The sequence below is a fragment of the Cucurbita pepo genome, chromosome LG19 (assembly GCF_002806865.2).
Source record: "Cucurbita pepo subsp. pepo cultivar mu-cu-16 chromosome LG19, ASM280686v2, whole genome shotgun sequence".
Taxonomy (NCBI): Eukaryota; Viridiplantae; Streptophyta; class Magnoliopsida; order Cucurbitales; family Cucurbitaceae; genus Cucurbita; species Cucurbita pepo.
Window position 1 is genome coordinate 75,050 of NC_036656.1, and position 14,416 is coordinate 89,465.

The window sequence follows — 14,416 nt, forward strand, 5'->3', positions numbered from 1 at the left end:
AGAGCCCGAGGACAATTATTTGTTGTTATTTGTACTTTTTATGTTTTTTGAGTAAATTTAGTCGTCTCCCATTTTCAGCTAGTTGAGTGGTGCTGAAGGGGTTAAGAGACTTATTGAGTGTTTCAACGAGTTTGTGTAAGTGTGCGTGATGAGGTATTTGAGTAGTATTTTTTGCTTTGTTGTTGGTGTTTTTCAAGGCCTATGTGTTGAGAAAGTAGTACTCTTGTAAAAGAAGAGTCGTACTCTAAAGGGTAACATATTTTTGGTGCAGTACTCACAAGTGTGAACCACAGGCTCTGACCATGGCGTCTCTCCCAACGGCAGCTGCAATCGCTAATGTTACAAAAACTGCCACCAATGCCCGTTTGCTCTTCTTCTCCTCTTCCTTCTCTTCTTCACTCTCCCATAAATTCGCCCATTCTCGCCCTTTCTTTGCTCTACGCCCATATCTTCATAAGGATAAGGTCCCCTCCATTCAACAAACCAGAGGAACAATCTCGAGAAGTGGTGCGCGGTTTCCATTCTCATTTTGCACTGCCTCATCGACTGAGCCTGCCACTAGCGACGCCCCCATTGCATCGTCTTCATCATCGTCGGATAAGGACGATGGTAATGACAACGATGATCCGGAAAAGAAGATCAAGGATGCGGCCGACATGCTCGATATTAGGGTTGGCCGAATCATTAAGGCTTGGAGACATCAGGAGGCTGATTCTCTTTATGTAGAAGAGGTTGATGTTGGTGAACCCGAGCCGAGGCTTATTTGCAGTGGCCTTGTTAAATATATCCCTCTCGATCAACTTCTGGTACTTAAACTTTGCCCTTTTCTAAGTCTTCAGATGGCCGTTTCAGTGAACTAATGATGAATAGATGCAATTTCTGATTGAGAAACGAAAAAAAAAAAAAAAATGAAAATCGTGGGTACTTTGCTAAAACAGAAACTCTCCTCATTTCTAATTCAACAGCAAAACTTGATACTCGGTGTAGAGATGCCTATGTAGTGTATATTCATTTTGTTTCTTGACTTATATATTCATTTCCTTGGCATGTAGTTCATTGGAGTCTTTTCTTTTTCCTCCTCTCTTGTAAGCTGTTTTATTTTTCAACATTGAAGAGGAAACAATCTTCCTCTTTGGACAATAAGAAATGGAAAATTTCGGAACTCCTTCATATAGCAAACATTAGATATCAGTTTCTAGAGTAGAAAAGCTAGAGGAAAAACAACAGCTCCCTCATTTTTGTACTTCAGCTTTATCATCTTACTGAAATTTCATTTTTTTCAAAAGGATTTCAAAAGGGTTATGAAGAATTTCAATGCTCATAAAGCGTGTAAATGAATTCCCCCTCTGCTATATTTATGGTTTTTTTTTTAATTGGTCTTGAAAACTCGTAAGATTGGATGGATTATAGATTAAATGGGTCTGTCACAGATAATATTGTTAAATTTGTATCAAGTTTTTATTTTATATATGGTTATTGATATCCTTTTCCCGCGTTTGATGCAAAAATAACCAACAAAAAGGATAGAAGAGTTGTTGTCCTCGCAAATTTGAAGCCAAGAAATATGCGGGGCATCAAGTCATCTGGAATGCTAATGGCTGCTTCTGATTCATTGCACGAGAACGTTGAGCTTCTTTTGCCCCCTGAAGACTCTATTCCAGGTGAAAGAATATGGTTTGGATCTGAAGATGACAAAGAAAAACAACCCGATGCTGCTACGGCCAACCAGGTATAGAATTTTTTTATTTGTTTTTATTATTTTTTTTAAATTGAATCCTGCAAGTCTGAAAATGCCATTTTATAGTGTACATATTTCAGTGCGTAGTCTAGCATAAACCTCACTGAGAAATCTACGACCCTTAATTACCTAAATTATTTTAACTCTGGATTTCAAAACCATTACATGGAGGCTTTCCATCTCTGCATGTGGTAGATTTCTTTTTTCTTTTATTTTAAAAGGAAACAAAAAATTTCATGTGGTTGATAACTAGTGTGTTTATCGTAGCTGTGCTTTACATCTTCTCTGTATTCATGTCTGATGTGCTCCGACTTTTTATGACCCTGTTGTTATATCAGAGAGTTCTACCTACTACACTAAACATTTTGTTTTGAACTAAGAAAGAGAACTTTCATGAGAATAGATGAAAGTGTAGAAATTCACTGAAGACACCAAAAGGCTTGAAAGCTGCCCCCACAATTTATCAACAAACTCATATATGAGTAATAAAAATATACCATTTCCAAATAAAAATAACAATTACGAGTGTCCCCTATTGTTCACAGTAATAAAAGAATTATCTCTATTGGCAAGGTAAGTGGAAGCCAAAAGTGAGGCAACGTGTTGAATAGGATTCCAAATCTCTCATCCAAGAAAGTATTGGCCTTAAAACCATATCATGGTGATGCTGTTGATATCCATCCCGCAAGTCTTGGAATATGATTAGACTAGCCACCACATTGAACCATAAGACTTTAGCTTGTCCACCAAAATTTCCTTGCATAAGCTAAAGCTAACCATCTGAGGCAGTATTCACGAAAGACATACGACAGATTGAAGACGTTGAGGAGCTTATTCCAGCTTGTTGCTGCAAAAGAGCAAAAGAAGAACAAGTGCTTTCCATCTCCCCAATCTGATTCTATAATGCACTAATTCATTGTTTCCCTCACTCGTGATGAGATCACATATTGTCATAAAAAAAAAAGAAAAAAAAAGTTTGTGATCTTCTTGTAATTCGGTTGGAGGAGAACTTGCATCTTAACGACATTCTCTTGTCTGAGTTATCCTATTTAGCTCCTTAACACTCCTAGTTTTATAACCAAGACGCCTTTAACTAATTACCGGTATTCCATTATTATTAACATACCGATCTTTCCCACAGAGCCCACAGCATACCATACTAGTACTCTGACAAGATAATCACCTGGGCTTATTAAATTTAGTTGTCAAGAAGCTCACAAGATTTTATTGTTCTTAGTGAAATCTTCTCTACATGCAGCCACCACGGAGTTCTAATCTATTTCCTCAACCCCTGGTTGTGTAGTTTATTCTTGTAGCTGATGTATAGTTTATTCTTGTAGTTGATGTATAGTATGCACATATATTTTTGTTACAATTATAAACACCTCTTGTGACGAATCAACAATAAGCTGTATAATTTGTGCTGCTGTGTTTCATTATATATGGACGGATGTAATGTGGAGAATGGAGATTATTGTTGCGAAATTAATTCCACAGATTCAGAAGAAGAAAATATGGGAAATGGTGCAGCCTCATCTGAAGACAGATGCTTCTTGCACTGCTGTGTTGGGTCCCCATCCGATGCGGACCTCCGCCGGCCTGGTCACCGCTACCTCCCTAAAACACGCAAACATCTCTTGACTCTATCACTTCCATTCATCTCTGGTAAGATTACATTAGTACTATTGTTTTATTTCGATGTTTCGTGCTTTGGGACAAGTACTTGAAAAGAGTGCTTTCGGCTCTTTTGTAGTTGTGTTTGATGGTAATAAAACCATACCATCTTTCTCATGTTATTCTTTTTTGAAAACTGGGCTTGTTTCAAGGCCTAGCCAGCAATATTTATTTTCACCCAAAGATTTGATCACACGAGCACTGAGTAGACGTTACTAAGAGCTTTGCAAGTCTTAGCCAGCAATATTTATGTAACGTTATTGGATTAAAGATAGATAAGAAATCAAGCATTTGTATAATGGGAGAAGGTATCCTACCCTTTTGTTTTTCTTTGTAATACAACCCTTTTCAGGCTTTAAACATTTTGCTTAACAAGTAGAATGTTTCCCTGTTCTTTCTGATTACATGATATCTTTGGACCTTTTAGGTCACATTTACTAGAAGAGAATAAGCATAAGAATAAAAGAATGAGGTGATTTTCAGTTCTTTCTAAACATCTCATCAACCCATTTTCATCTCTCATTTTGTTCATGAATTGCTCAATAACCTTAATTAAAAAAAAAAAAAAATCATTTCTAGATGTGTCTTTTTTCACAAAATTGGGTGATTTTATTTCTAAAGTAATATCAATTAAAATTTCAAAATATAATTCATTTTTATTAATAAACATAAAAATAAAAATTGAATAAAGAAAAGTTCATGATTTACTACATTAAGTTCAAGTTGCATAGGATCATTTTGTAAAATACTCATCAATCTTTCTCCAATAATAGATTTATGAAGAAAAATTAAATATTTTTTTTTATATAAGCGCATAATATAAGGTATCCCAAACAAAACATATATGTTCGATCAAATCATCTATAATAATTACAAAGTAGTATTATATCACCCCATATAAGATCCATTTTTAATTCCATTTAGTAAATGGAAATTAATGGCATAAAAATACTTTTATAGCTCGAGAGATGTTTGTAAAATATTACAAAATTTATCATTATTTACTACTAATTTAATCTATATGTTGAATTTAATATTACATCAAATTATACTTATAGTCACTAAATTTGTGTCTTTAAGGGTCCTTAAAAGACTACTAGAAAACTAACTTAAAGACCAGGGGCCGCTTGGGATATTTAGCTACTTACCACAGTTTTAACATAAAATTTTGCAATTGTTTTAAAAGTTGTGGTCTTGAAGTCCTTCAATTTAGAGTGAAGCGTGGGCCAAACTCCTCTTCCACCTTCCGATCATCTCTCGTCCCTGTCATGAAATTTCCGTTAATCATACTCAACATTCAGCAATTGCAGAACATGGATAATGTTGCATATTCCCAAGTTTAGCCATAACACTCAAATAATCTCCAATAGAGCTCATTGTGCACCTGACTTCCTTCCTAGATGTAATATTTGTATATTAATTAGACAATTTTTAAAGTTGAGATGCCAAATAAAACCTTTTTTTTTACCTTGCGAGGTGGGATGGCATGTTCATTGTCCTTGATAAGTACAGCCTTGAAGCCCAATGGAAGTAGTACGTCCTCGTACCTATCAATATTCAATAGACCATGTAGTTATGAGCCAGGTTTATGGAAGAGCCACACAGACATACGAGGGTAAGAAACATATATTTTTTTTCTTCAGGGAAACTTGAGATAATATCATTTCAGAGGAACCATTTATAAATGAAAAACGGAAGATAAGATGCACTCCTGAACAGAAAGACAATGAAGATTACAAAAACACACTTCAACTTGTCCCCCATCGGGCTCTAAAAGAAGCAGAAAGCAGGATAAGAAAAAACAATCGATTCCACCAATTGATCTCTCACCGCAAACCCACTTAAGACCTTTCACAGAAAATATTTCTCTCATCTTCAGTATCACCCCATGGATAAGGATGCTTCCATCGGCCACCTACAACTAACTCATCTTCATTTTAATAATGGTTAAAAATAGGTACAAAACAAGGAAAGATAAGGAGCCTGATCTCTAGTATTTATAACCATGAATTCTTTTTCAAAGACAAAGGAGTGAGATTCTAAATGGAAAAAATGGAAAACATCTAGATAAATATTTGAACTGAAAGGAGAAATTAAACAAGTAGGAAAAGAAATTCCAAGTGAAGGTTGAGAATTACTCTGAAACTGAAACTTTGTACGGTGGTCCACCAATATGGTTATCAATCTGCCAGCCAAAAAATTGTATTTAAAACATGAAATAAAGGAAAGAATCATAAACAGATATACAAAATAAAATCAAACAAATGACTGTTTACTTAATGACGAGAAAATGTGTCGTAACATTTTTACAATTTTGTTAAAAGAAAATTATTGTAATAGAAATGACAAGGCAGTCCAAGAAAAAGAATTATACAGAAAGATAGAGAAGACAAAAGTGCCCTAAAGTTACAAAATGTCATAGAAAAGAAAATTCAACTTTAGAAGAGAAACTTCCAGTGAAATATGAGGTGAAATTTTGCGTTCTAGGCTTGTAAAAATAATCCATAGAACATAAAAGGAAAGAATGTAAGAGAATATTTGTGTTTAAGTAAAGAGGATTACTGGAAACATTAGTGTTATAAGCTCTCCATTTGGTTTTAATAGCATCTGCATCTGTTGTCCCCAAGCTACTCTCATGGCAGGTTCAATAGCAGAAAAGAACCTGCACGGCTTCCAATAATCATCATGTAGGATTCTTCCAAGAAAAAATAAGCTTGTCATTAACTCTAACTTACGTATAATCAAAAATGAGATCAAACAATTCCTTAGGTCTCCAACTGAAAAAATCTTCCTTTAAGAAGCTAAAGTATCTAATCTTTGGCGATGAGGAAGATAGCTGCAGTTTGTAAGGGAAAAACAAAAAAGAAAAAGAAAAAAAAGTAGAAATGAGATTACTTTCAAGTGTAACAGAGAGTCTGGAGGGAACACCTCAGTTCAGATAATATAAGCAGAATGCAAGTGTGTAATCTCCATTATTTGATATCCATTCATGAAAGGAAATATTTGATGCACACTCTCAGTATTCTTATAACATCATTTTTCACGTGGACGAAATGAATTACCCAAAGATCTAAGAAAAGTGAAAAACTATCACCACATCTTGATTATATATACCCATTCGATTGAACTTCTGAAATTTGTTATATATCCCGCATACATAGCATACTTGAAAAGCCTCCTGAACGGATATGTGGTAGGAATACAAAGCATGCTTGGAGTTGAATTCTTCAAGCTTCTCATCCGGAATACTTTGGTAAGAACGCCAGAAATTTGATGCTAGATGGAACATAGTTTAGTACCACTATGCAATTGGGCATTCTTAGATATGAAATGACGATCTATCTTTATGTGCTTCGTTCTATCATGATGTAGAAGATTCCTTATTATGTTCATTGTTGCTTGACTATCACAAAACATTTCGAATGAACTCCGAGTTTCAACTTGAGTTCTTTAAAAAAACTTCTAAATCCACATCCCTTCACAAGTTTCCAAAGCTAGAGCTCGATATGCAGCCTTTGCACTGCTTCTTGCTACAATTGCTTACATTTTGCTTCTCCTAAGTGACTTTTTTGTCCCAAACACGAGCAACCTCAGCTTGAACTTTGATCTATGAAAAACATGTTGAACTGCTGTGATGCACGTTTCCCAAAAAATGAATGAATTGAACTCTAAAAATGAATGTAAATGTAACCAATGTTTAGGTCACTATACTATGCTCTATTCATGATTTATTCACATACATGATTTTTATGCGGTTATACGGGGATGATTAGGGGTTCATTAGCTAGCCCCTAATCGTAAACCTGACTTGATTGTCAGGGGTCTGGATAACTATAGAACTGACTTATGATTTTATGATTGTACTCTATGGGGATTATTAAGGAGTTTGCCACTTAATTTCCTCTTAATGAACCTGTCACGAGCGGCAAAAGTCCGCAGTAGTACCTTGAAAGTTGGCTGAACATTATTCATACATGAGATGTTTATACAATTATACGGGGACGGTTGAGGGTTCGCCAACTAAGCCATAGTTGTAAACCTGACTCAATTGTTAGGGGTCCGGATAACTATTGAATTGACTTATGATTCATGACGGTACTTTGTGGAAATTATTAAAGAGCTTGCCAATTAATTTCCTCTTAGTGAACCCATCATAGCGGTAAAGGTTCTTAGTAGTACCTTGAGAGTTGGCTAAACTTTAGAAGAAATAAACCTTATGAAAACTTATAACTGAGTTTGCGCCTCGAGGTTCCACGATATATATGATGATGATGAAAGAGAGTAAAAGACCTAGAGAGCTCAAGAGAAATTTGAGGGTTGGAGGTCTAAATTGGATCAAGAACTAAGAACTTGAATTATCTTCGCTAAATTACCTCAAGTTGAGCTTGGGTGGAACAAACTAACCAAGAGTGTAACGTAGGAAGAACTTATTATTAGGAACAAACTTAACAAGCTCTTAAGACAACTTAAAAATGAATAATGAACTACTAGCAAGCTACTTACTGAGTATTTTTATACTCAACCTTACTACCTCAATTTTCTTTTCAGGTGGAGCCTGATGTAGTGGTCGAGATGGAGGCACATGTGGGCTATCGACTATAGGGCGTTTGTCACATTTGAGCCTAGAGGAGTTACTCAATCCGCCTTTTCATAATCCTTTATCTGCCTCTTCGTGAGAAAGAAAGGTTTTTGTGGGAAGCTGGGGTGTGCACTTACGGTGGGAACTTTGGAGTGAGAGAACTTCAGAGGTATGGTGTCTAGCAAGGTTTAATGTTTCCCCTTGGGCGTCAATCTTTTTTGTAATAACTCTTTAGGTCTTGTCTTACTTGATTGAAGTCCCTTCCATTAATGGAACTTTCTTTTGTGGGCTCATTTTTTTTTAATATCCCCTTCTTTCTTTTCTTTTTCATTTGGGTCTACTCTAAAAAAAACAAAAAAGATCGTAAATTATGATAAATGTGACTAAATGACTCTTGGACACTCATGCCAACCCTAAACTCAATTTTAAGGTAGCCTAAGTACTTAACCATTGTAAAGTGATAAGCTCACGAGATTAAAGTATGACGGTATGGCGGCCTATTTTCTTACATGAAATCTGATACAATTAAACGGGAATGTACTCCTTGTTTTGAGAAATATGATAAACCCCAATAAAGATGAGAAGTTGTGTTTTATACGCCCTAATGAAAGTCCATAATGTGCGGGTGGGAGATGAAAATTACTCAATTTCAATAGCTTATGCCACAATTTCAACCCGCCATAACCTTTTCCATTCCAAACCAAATTAAGCATATGATATATTGTTTAAAAAGTTTTCAAACATGCTTTACACGTAAGCTTCATATGCAAGAGGCAAGTTAATGAAAAGTAATTTGCAAGTAAAAAAAAAATTGTAGCACAATGGTTCACGTTTCAGGAAAATAACTCAATATACTTGACCAATGTGCACGAAATTTTGCAGAGACTTCATTCTTATTATACCTAAAATACAAGCAAAGTTTCATAGCATTACGAAGGATATAAAAATGATTTCATTAAATAATTCTAAACATTCGAAGTTTAATTTTAAAGAATAAATCATAAACAAAACTAAATCCCCTTTCAACTTGGATCTGATATCAATATTGGAATATTAGAGAAAAGGTAACCAATTATAGTATAGCGAAATCCGCAAAAATCCAATATAACAATTGGAGAATAATCATGAACGAAAAATTCCCACTAAACCTAAGTTCTTCAATTCAGAGATGCAATTATGAATTCAGGTGACTTGGGGAAAAGATTGAAGACAAATAAGGTAGCAGAAGCTACCAGGGAAATGCTAACTAAACAATATACTATAACTAACATTTAAGTATAATAAAAGTTAGAATAAAATAAACCTCGAATAATTAATAGAACAGATAAGAAGAAATATCAGCTAAGGTTCCAAAACTACATTCACAATATAGTTCTCGTACAAAAGTTCCCAAAAGTCCTAAATTTCCCTTTGTTTTTTCATTATGTTGGCTCTGGAAAGAAGCTAAATGCAGAAATATAATATTATTACCTCTCTTGCCTTTTGTATGGCATTGTTTGATATGTCCAATCCAATAACATAGCGTTCAGAGCTTGCCATTTGTACAACATCATAGCCCTGTCATATTAAAAACTTTGATGTTTTCTATAAAAGAAATAGCATGATTCTAGCTAATTGCTATGCACAAAGGGAAACATCGCCCTTATCCTCAGGCTAGGTTCAGAGATAAGGAATGAATTATAGAATGTAAATAATTTAAAGTTTCCGTGTAATGAAATCTCTCCAAAATATATTCCTCTGTTAATCTCTTGAAAAGAAAGCTTAATACATTTGAATGCCTCGTTTCAGTTTCTACTTGTTAATTGGTTCAAGCTACAAGTTTGTTTTGGTTTTGAATCAGCCGAGGATCCTACTTTTTAGGGAAGTTGCTGATATGTTTAGTTGTCAATTGAAGTTGCTACTTTTTTGAAATTAAGAGTAAGTTTCTACTTTTGTAGAGTTGGCTAACAATTCTTGCCACCTGGGTTGATCGAAGTTATCCGTTTTCACCACGAAGTGGGATCCCAAAAGATATTGTCTCCAAACTCTAAGGCAATGGACAACGGTGAACATTTCATTTTTAGAGACAGTGTACCTCCTTTCTGCATCGTTGAACTTCCAACTTTCATAGGTGATGGGGTGACCTTGGATAAGGACACCCAGCAAAGTCGCATCCCCCTATAGTACGTTTTGAGGCGATTCAGGTCTGACAAATTTAGATGTGATTTTGCCGAATAGTCAAACAAATTCAGGGGAGGAGTTGACAACTAGTCACACCCCCATATAGTACATTGTGAGGCGAATCAGGTCTAGCATGCCTAGACATGATTTTGCAAATAGTCATACAAACAGAAAATACAATGGCAAGACAATACAACATGAAATTAAATAAAGGGTTCGGTGTGGCATGCAGCCACAGACAACACGCCCTGGACGAGCATGACCGTGACACTCGGCCCCTCACTTCCTCTATAAAATTATATCAACCCCCTTCAACCTGCTAACTTTTTTACTCTTTCACTGATCACTCCTTCATGTTCAAATGTCACTTGAACCAAAGGTATTATTAGCTCTCTCACCACTAAGGATTCTATCTCCTTTCCAATTGTTAATGTTATTAAATCTAATGAAGCATTTGAAATTAGTCTCAGTAGTGAGGAATCTGAAGCACATTTAGTTGACATACAAAATGATGAATTTTAGGTTGAAGACTCTTTTGTAGAAGCATTTAAAAGTCCTTCTTTGGTTTTGATAAAAGCAATACACTTGAAGTTTCACAATCACTAGCATCATCCGTTTTTATTGTTCAACAACGAGAATTACTTCTTGGTAATCTAGTGTTTTGTCTTGTTTCCTTGAAGACTGTTTTCAATTTCAATTCTTTATTAATTTTGGAGTTCCGAGGTGGGTCATTTTTGTAAAGCCTTTTTCTGAGAGATTATAGGGATGTTTATTTGGTGGTTTGGATTTTTGTACTCTTGGGTGTATTTGAGTTGGTTTTGAGTTATTAGATGTCTTTTCTCCTTTTGGAACAAATGTGCATAAATAAATGTTCTTAGTTGCAATATATCTTCCTTCCCCGTCAGTCTCTTTTGCTCGGAGCTAAGTGTTTTTAGCGTTTATTTCAATACTTCGATTGGATAATTATTTTAGGCTCTTTATTGAAGAGGATTTAGTATTACTTGACTTGTTTTTTATACACTTATTTGTAATCCCTCTTAGTTGTTCTTTTCCACTCTTCTGCGGAGTTTTGTGTCTTTTAAGCATTAGTCTCATTATTTCAACAAAAAGTTTTCGTTTGTTACAAAAAAAAAAAAATAATAATAATAATAATAAATAAATAAAATAAAATAAAATTATAAAAAAAACGAAATGACATACACTTCCACATCCAGGCACAAGGGCACGACCATTTGGAAGATCTCCCATTGCACAGAGATGACTAATTACAGGAGTTGGTTGTCCCAGGTCCCATGGTGTCAGCCCTTGCTCCCAGCATGTCTCCCAACCACCTAATTAGTAAACCTTCAGAGCATGAGCACAATGGATGCAAGAATGAAAATATCAAAGTCGATATCGAGATTTCAATTTATGGATATATCAATAAAATATCAATATTGACAAATATTCTAGTAAACCAGTACATATGTATTATGGAGAGAGAGAGAGAGAAACAGCCGAATTTTATTGATAAATGAAATGATTAAGGGGAAAACCCCAAACACCCAATAAACAGCATTAAATAAACTAAATCCATGAAGACTTCAAAAGATGATTGAGTATCACCAAAGACCCTTCCATTCCTTTCACACCATAAAGACTAAAAGAAAACAGTTGAAGGACAGCCACAAAACTTTCGCAACTGCTTTGGATGGATGTCCTATGAAAACAAGGATAATAAATCTTGAATGCTTCAAGGCATAATCGTATTTCAACCAAAACCACCCAAACAAAAGTCCAATCTTGTAAAGCAAAAGTGCAAGAGCCAAATAGAGATATTCATAGGTTCTTTACACTCCCTATAAAATTATAAAGTGCCTTTAGATTAATAATTAAGTAATTTACCCTCCATAGAGATATTAATAGATGTTTTGCATGAAGTGTTTGTGGTGGTTAAAAAGTCATTAAAAGGTTGTTGTCTCTTGCATGTATCTTCAAATTTAATGGGTATTTTGCTTAAAGTGCCGTTGGTGCAAGTTGATTCTTTTAATTTTGTTTAGTTGGTTATGGCAGAATTTTTACTACGGTCCTTTGTGTCACTATCCATGGAGCGATTATGCCCCAAGAAAGTCATCAAGGACGACGACTAGTTAAGTGTGGGAGAATATCACAACCATACTATGAAGATAGTAGGTTGTGACTCTCACATCGAGACAAGCAAATCAACGACCCTCAAGTGGCGCCCATCCGGCCATGTGAAGGCCAAGACAGACGAGTGCCATGATGCAACCGAGGAGGACGGTGCATCATCTAACACACCAAAGAGATGTGCATTGAAGTCAAGTTGAGGCATAAGTAAGACAGAGGCAACGATGTCAACATGAAGGACAAAAATAGGCTTGATAAAGGGTCGGGTAGGACTCCGGGCCTTAACCTCGAAATTCGGGGTTCCATAAGGAGTTTGGGCATGTGGCTCTAGAGTTAACTCCGTCCATATGAAATATGAAAGTTCACCAAATATGGTGTCAATTGGACACTGGACGGATGCTCCACGATACCGTATGACTGTCCGCCAAAATCATGTCTACATCTGCTAGATTAGAAATGCCTCAAAATGTACCTTAGGGGGAGGCATGGTGTTAGTTTTCCACCTCCCCTAGGCATTGTGGCTTAAGCGAGCTACCCTATAGCACATACGTGTATCACAATGAGGGCGAGAATTGCGAGACGAGTGTCTCAGGCGACTTTCTTTGAAATTGGTCTTTCAAGGATAGTGTCGGATGGCACAAGTGAGCTGACATGCACACCAAGCATTTGTTGGAGGTTGGTATATGTACTCGCTATCTAGTATAGAGTCCATAAATGATATGACATGGACACGGGAGGGTCCAATGCCCCGATAGAGTCCGGATGGATGGACGTTCGGGAGGTCCTGATAATATGAATGACACATGGGCCTGTTCTTGATGGGCAAGACCGAGTGAGCTATGATAAGACCGAGTGAGCTATGATAAGACCGAGTGAGCTATGATGGCCGATGACATCCCGGGACTTGGGATGGCATCATGACATGAAGGCAGTATCAATCGGGAACTAAGATGAGAATTGAGATGCAACGTTACATATGAGAGACTTTGGCCTCAAGTAGAGGCAACGTCAAGCCAGATGATTTGGCCTAGTGTAGAAGCAAGTCGGTGGGGTAGCAAAAGATTGAGCATGCATGCACGGGCGGCATGTGTGGCTGAACAAGCTTGAATTCCACACAAGTTATATTCAGTTGGTGAAGAAAAACCTCTTCTAAGGTCCAACGAAGCCACAAAGGCAGGCGAAAAATGTATATAAGGTTGAGTTCCTCTCTAGGTTAGTCGTGAGCGTGTCAAGATCACGAAACTGCAAGGTTGAAAATGTACGACCCTGACACTTTGCAGGAAGAGTTGGGGGTGGTTGAAGATTAATTAATGTTGTTTCTTTGTTTTAGGTTGAGCTTTGAAAAGGTGTTTGGTTGAAGATCAATCAATGTTGTTTCTTTGCTTTGGGTTGAGCTTCCAAAAGATGTTTGGTTTGAAGAGTTCTAAAGTCGAACAATTCTATAACAATTATTGACTGCTTAAGCTATTCAAAAGAGTTCTAAAGTCAAGCAAATATTATCAATCGTTTCATCCAATCCCAAAACCAATCAACGAAAATTCCTGAAATGGAACCGAAAAAAATCCGATTCAAATTATGTGCTTGTCCCTGAGTTACACTATTCATCCCGCAAACGGCAGTATATCACATAGACGAATCTTCAGGGCCAAAACATGACTGAACAGGTATAAGTAGAATAGGAAATGAGTTGAAATTCAGCATTACCAGTGTGGTCGTCGCGGATAACTTTCGAAAACTTATCGACGCGCGATTGATGATTGGAATTCGAAGCGTTATGTTCAGAATTATGTTGGCCCATCCTCAATTTCGTTGGCAAACGTCGATGGCTTTGCAATGGAGCAGCTCCAAGTATTGAAGGCAATTTCCTAATGCCGACGATCATACCTTCTTTCAATCTTTGCCTAATGGAAATATTATATATATATATATATAATTAATATAAATATCAAATTAGTTAAAAAAAAAAAAAAAAAAAAAAATTTAAAAATACTCCTCCAAATGTTTCAAAAATTTAGTTAAATTTTTTTTTTCTTTTAAAAAATGCCTACTGTTTTTAAAATTTTCAAAAACTCCTTTTTAACATTTTTTAAAAAATCTTAAAAAATACCAAAATCATGAATACTTTTAAAATTTTATAA

The 14,416-nt window shown here is 35.9% G+C and overlaps 2 protein-coding genes and 1 long non-coding RNA gene across 4 annotated transcripts; 2 read left to right on the forward strand and 1 right to left on the reverse strand.

Moving 5' to 3' along the window:
• The first annotated feature begins 217 nt into the window (after nt 1–217).
• LOC111782240 (aminoacyl tRNA synthase complex-interacting multifunctional protein 1) lies at nt 218–3,784 on the forward strand. The gene is made up of 3 exons (XM_023663073.1): nt 218–806; nt 1,523–1,729; nt 3,236–3,784. The coding sequence occupies exons 1-3, from the start codon at nt 303–305 to the stop codon at nt 3,377–3,379; spliced, it is 855 nt and encodes a 284-aa protein (XP_023518841.1). The 5' UTR covers nt 218–302; the 3' UTR covers nt 3,380–3,784.
• Nucleotides 3,785–4,381: 597 nt separating this feature from the next.
• Nucleotides 4,382–14,173, reverse strand: LOC111781882 (probable thiol methyltransferase 2). 2 transcript variants are annotated; one of them, XM_023662609.1, is made up of 8 exons: nt 13,983–14,173; nt 11,352–11,482; nt 9,462–9,548; nt 6,148–6,248; nt 5,975–6,074; nt 5,551–5,597; nt 4,881–4,959; nt 4,382–4,675 (listed from the first exon to the last, which is right to left on the reverse strand). In XM_023662609.1, the coding sequence occupies exons 1-8, from the start codon at nt 14,158–14,160 to the stop codon at nt 4,622–4,624; spliced, it is 777 nt and encodes a 258-aa protein (XP_023518377.1). In that variant the 5' UTR covers nt 14,161–14,173; the 3' UTR covers nt 4,382–4,621. The 2 variants fall into 2 exon arrangements, with proteins under 2 accessions (XP_023518377.1, XP_023518378.1); XM_023662610.1 differs by lacking the exon at nt 9,462–9,548.
• Nucleotides 4,942–9,089, forward strand: LOC111781884. Its single transcript, XR_002813033.1, has 2 exons — nt 4,942–5,027; nt 7,961–9,089. It is a non-coding gene; the product is annotated as an uncharacterized LOC111781884 (long non-coding RNA).
• Nucleotides 14,174–14,416: the final 243 nt, after the last annotated feature.

Coding starts and splice junctions, on each gene's coding strand:
- LOC111781882 (XM_023662609.1), bottom strand. CDS start 14,160: ATGATCGTCGGCATTAGGAAATTGCCTTCAATACTTGGAGCTGCTCCA. Junction 9,549..11,351: donor TTGTGCCTGGATGTGGAAGT/GTATGTCATTTC, acceptor TTAATATGACAG/GGCTATGATGTTGTACAAAT. Junction 5,598..5,974: donor TTATAACACTAATGTTTCCA/GTAATCCTCTTT, acceptor TTTGGCTGGCAG/ATTGATAACCATATTGGTGG.
- LOC111782240 (XM_023663073.1), top strand. CDS start 303: ATGGCGTCTCTCCCAACGGCAGCTGCAATCGCTAATGTTACAAAAACT. Junction 807..1,522: donor TCCCTCTCGATCAACTTCTG/GTACTTAAACTT, acceptor ACCAACAAAAAG/GATAGAAGAGTTGTTGTCCT. Junction 1,730..3,235: donor ATGCTGCTACGGCCAACCAG/GTATAGAATTTT, acceptor TTAATTCCACAG/ATTCAGAAGAAGAAAATATG.